General features: G+C 52.4%; 1 protein-coding gene across 1 annotated transcript; it reads left to right on the top strand.

Annotated features, from left to right (window-relative positions):
- Positions 1–75: 75 nt before the first annotated feature.
- SLC38A10 (solute carrier family 38, member 10) lies at positions 76–3,693 on the top strand (the record flags this gene model as incomplete). Its single annotated transcript, XM_010188809.1, has 3 exons — positions 76–169; positions 1,243–1,386; positions 3,569–3,693. Coding segments are annotated over 3 exons (363 nt in total), but the record flags the coding sequence as incomplete, so codon positions are not given.
- Between the last annotated feature and the right edge of the window lie 1,207 nt (positions 3,694–4,900).

Here is a 4,900-nt window from a genome sequence, read left to right as displayed (position 1 = left end):
GAGCTGCCCAGGATTGGAGCTGTGTGCTGGGGTTCCTGCCCCAGCCCCTAACCCCTGTGTGTTCTGTGTTTGCAGCATGATCGGGCTGATGCTGGGAACCTGCATTGCTTTCTACGTCGTCATCGGTGATTTGGGGTCCAACTTCTTTGCCCGGCTGCTTGGATTTCAGGTGAGTAAATCCTCACTGGGTCACATCAGCGATGCAGACCACGGTCCCAATTCTTGCACTGAGCCGTGTGTGCCTTAAATACACAAAATCCGGTGTGCGTAGCGCGCCCTGCAGCCCACGGGCATTGTGGGGTCGTTTGGTGGTGAGATTTAACGGCACGCCTTGTGCACAGCGCATTTGGCTCTACAAAGCCCTGGAAGCCCAGACATATGGTGAACAACCTCCACTAAGGCACTTCCATCACAGGAATGCTTTTTAACTTCATCCCTGTTAATTCTGGAGCAGATTCCTGGAGGAGGTGATGCTTCTTCCTGTCTTAATTCCTACTCCTACGGGTGGTGACAGACAGTTCCTCCGTCCGAGCTCTCACCCCATGCAGCCCTTGAGTTCCAGAGGGATTTTTTTGTCCTGTCCCTTGCTGTTTGGGTGGCCAAAGTTACAGCCAAATAAGCTGTGTGATGAGCCTGGTGTTGGCCTCATAGGTAGGAGGCTCTTTGCCAGCACAAGGGCCATGCGGGGAAGCAAATGTGGCACATGGAAGGGTTTTGGTGGGGCTGTTATCTGCTCACCCTGATGCTGCTACCCCCAATTAAGGGCCTGTGTCATTAAAAGGATGCATGGTGGCTACAGCCAAATTAGGTATGAAATATTTCCGAGCATTTGGAATTTTTGAAATTTTCAAGACTTCAATCTCTCGTCTCCCAAGTGAGTTTAGTTTTTTTATTTAACCACATGAAAATACCTAAATAGGTTGTGCTGCTTTAGCATTTGAACACCCCCCGACCCCAAAAGGTTCCACTTCAGGGTGGACCCATCACGCGCTGCGTAGAGCAACAGTGGCACCCAGTGACTGTGTGAGTTAATCACAGACCTCGCCAAGGACGTGGCAGGTTTTCCACGTCAGATCTTTTAAATACGCACAGACGCGGAGTTTCATGTTTGAAATCCATCCTGGCTTTGCATTGCTTCTCACTCTGGAAAAACTAAGACCATCGGGGGGCTCCTTTGCTAATCTGGGGGGTGTTTTGGGTGTCCCCCATGCCCCCGGTTCTTTACGCGGGTCCTTGTTGCAGGTGTCGGGCAGTTTCCGGATCGTGCTGCTCTTTGCTGTCTCCCTGTGCATCGTGCTTCCCCTGAGCCTGCAGCGGAACATGATGGCCTCCATCCAGTCGTTCAGCGCCATGGCCCTCATCTTCTACACCGTGTTCATGTTCGTGGTGAGTACCGGCACCAGGATGCCAACGCCATCCCGGGGTGGATGAGAAGGGGTGGTTGTAGGGCAGAGAGGTTCTCCTGCCCCTCTGCTCTGCCCTGCTCACACCACAGCTGCAATCTTGTGTCCAGTGCTGGGCCCTCAGCTCAAGAAGGACAGGAACTGCTTGAAAGAGTCCAACAGGGGCACAAAGATGAGGTGTGGATCCGGCACCCATGGTGAGACAGTGGCCTTGCCATGTTTCCTCACCATACAAGCGCTATCACTGGGAGAAGTGAACACTGTGGAGCATCTCCTGCTGAGGAGCAGCTGAGGGAGCTGGGGCTCTTGAGCTTGGAGCAGAGGAGCCTGAGGGGTGCCCTCATTCCTGGGGATCCATTGGGAAAGGGCAGTGTCAGGAGGAAGGAGCCAGGCTCTGCTCTGGGATGGCCAATGCCAGGACAAGGGGCAATGGTCCCAAGCTGGAGCACAGGAGGCTCAAGCTGAAGATGAGGCCAAAGTTTGTCAGTGTGAGGGTTATGGAGCATGGCCCAGGCTGCCCAGAGAGGTTGTGGAGTCTCCTTGTGTGGAGACACCCAAAGCCCTGGCCGTGTTCCTGTGTGACTGCTCTGGTGATCCTGCTCTGGGGGGGTTGCACTGGGGGAGCTTTGAGGTCCCTTCCAACTCCTCATGTTCTGTGATTCTATGAATGCTGTTTTCCCGTTGTTTTGGGGATGTTCCTGCTGGGACAGTCTGTAGGTGCAAGTCACAAGTTCAAACTGCCCTTGCTGATAATTAATGCTGGGCATAACGAGCTGGGTACGGGCTGCAGAAAGTGGCCAGGGGCTGTGAGCTGTTACAGTGCTGATGTCTGGGGTGGCACAAATGATGATAAACCACAAGTGGAGCTGTGGTTTATTCTGCTCGTTGCTGCCTTATAATCTGGGGCTCTGAGCTCTAAATCAAAGGGTGGAAGATGTGGGGAAGGCTGCCTGCACAAAGAAAGACTCTCATCCATTCTGCATTAGTGTTTTCCTTGCAAACCTCAGCCTGCAGGGGAAGGCAGCTCTCGTTTGGGACTCACACGTGGATAGTTGATGTCTCTCAGGCTGCAAGCACTTCTATTTTTGAGCATTGAAAGCTTTATAAAGCCTGGTACACAGTGTGTAGATATTTCTAGATAAGCTTTTACTGAGGTGAGTGGGTTCTTGACCATTCAGCTTAAGCAGGGTGAGCTGAGAGCCACCTAAAGCTGGCCCTGTTTGCCTTGGCCAAGCCCCATCTCCTAGCACCATTTACCAAGAGGTGGAGACTTCCACTTGCTCCTGAGTGACTTTGACTTTCACCTCCTGGATGCTCTGCGGTTTCCTCCTGGAGCCCCAGCTCTGCCTCTCCCAAATTTCAGGACAAGAGGAGCTGAGATAAAAGGAAGAAATGGGAGGTGTGGAAATTCTTTCCGCTTCTTTTCATAGGTTGTGCTGGGTCACACTTCTGAGCTTGGGAATGAGCTTGCAGAAGAGCCGTGCTCCAGGAGCTGTGCCTTTAAGAAAGCCACGACATTTCACGAGAGTTGGCCGCACTCAAACATCGTCTCTGGGGATTGGAAAACCCCCGTTCAGGCCATATTATAAACAGCATTCAGACCTATTTACCTTCTGTTTCCTGTGCAACCCAACGCCTGCCAGTTTCCCTGTCAATGGCAGAGCTCCCCCAGCCTCATCCAGGTGCCTCGCTCCCCTGTTCCCATCGAGTTTACCCTCGGTTTTGGTGCTCTGGTGGTGTTGAATGGCTCTGGAGCAGCGGTGTGTAGGTGGGGGCCAGTTTTAGGAACCTTTGAACAGGATCCTCCAAATATTACCTCTCGTTTGGATTTAAAAATGTTAAAAGGAATTGCTGGGAGCAGTCATCCTCACGTGGAAATGTGTTGGTGGAAGCTGTTCTGCCCCGGTGCCTGCTGTGTGATGTCTGATGGCAAATCCTTTAAAACACACCCCGGGATCTGTGGTGGCGAGGGCCATTTGGAGGCTGCTGGAAGCTGTGATAATAATAATAACACATGTGGGTGAGGTGGGAGCTGGGGAGTTTGACTGATGGAGCTCGGGCTGCGGTCGACGGCGTGAGCTGCCGCGCGCTGCCATTTATCCCAGCGCCGCGAGCTTGTTTGGGGGTGGACCTGAACTCTTTTTTTTCCTTCCTCTTGGCTGCAGATCGTGCTGTCGGCCTTCAAGCACGGCCTCTTCAGCGGGCAGTGGCTGCAGCGAGTCAGCTACACGCGCTGGGAGGGCATTTTCCGCTGCATCCCCATCTTCGGCATGTCCTTCGCCTGCCAGTCGTAAGTACCCGCCGGCCCCGCTTCTGGCACTTGTGGCTTTTCCTGAGGGCAGAGGGTCACGAGGCTCTGCGAGGGAGAGATACCAGCTGGTTTTCTATTTTGTTTGAATCCAAATACTTTACAGCCCACTGAAGGACAGCGTTCTCGATGGGTTGTGACCCTTTTGTTACCTGGCTGAGGCAGGGAGTTGTATTTCACCTGGGAGTTGTTGTGTTTGAGCAACACCACCAGATCGTTTGGGCCGAGCAGATCCTCAGTGCTTCTGGGACAGCTGCAGAAGTGATGATTTCCCCCCCCGTTTTCCTGAAGGGAATGGTTTAACACCAGGAAAGGCAGCGGGGCTGTGTTGCCCGATGGCTGCAGGGCAGTGTTATGGTCCCTGCTTCCCCAAATTTCTTTGTGAATGCTCCGAAGATCGCTCCACCGTTGATTTTGGAGGGTTGCTCATGTGTTTCCAGCTACCTGCACTTAACAAGCGTTTCTGCTGGCATGCGAAAGGGCCATTTTCACCTTTCTAGCAGCATCACCTTCTGCACCAGAATGGCAAGCGAGCAACGTGCGCCTGGCCAGAACAGCACCAGACTGTAAACAGCCGTGTAAATCCGAGTGTGGACGTGGAAAAGACCAGCCCCGTTCGGAAGGCTGGCAGAGTCGGGCTTTCCCCCCTGCAGTTGTAGCGAACGGGTGGCGTGCCAACAGCAAATGAATGTGACAGATAAAATTTGCTCAGGCTGCTGTGTTTACACCCACACGCAAGATCCAAATCGTCCTTTCCCACTGATGGGCTCTCTCGGCAGCTCGATTCCTACCCCAGCGCGCTCTGCTCTTGCTGTTTAATGTCTCCATTACCACTGGCGAAGGGAGCCGTATTCTTGTACAGCTTTACCTTGTTAACATTTTAGGGTTTTTAAATTCCAATTTAGTTTTTTCTTACGTAGCCACACAGTACCCAGCACAATTTTGCTGAGAGCTGGAAACGCAGGGAAAGACTTTGGTCTGGACCAGTGTGCGTGTACCTAAACACGGGCTCCACCACAGCTCTTGCGTGGGAAACCGAACCTAAAGCCATGCGTTTTAGCTGTCCCGAGCCTGGGCAGTCTTTATAACCACGTTGTTGTCAGCTGGGTTTAATTTTGCTAACCTCTGAGTTGCCTTTTTTCAAAAATACAATGTAAGAGAATAGAAAGTAATATAATACTATATTATA

This window comes from Mesitornis unicolor, unplaced genomic scaffold, assembly GCF_000695765.1.
Source record: "Mesitornis unicolor isolate BGI_N332 unplaced genomic scaffold, ASM69576v1 Scaffold25387, whole genome shotgun sequence".
NCBI lineage: Eukaryota > Metazoa > Chordata > Aves > Mesitornithiformes > Mesitornithidae > Mesitornis > Mesitornis unicolor.
The sequence above is the reverse complement of the archived record's forward strand: the minus strand, read 5'-3'. Positions and strand labels throughout refer to the sequence as shown.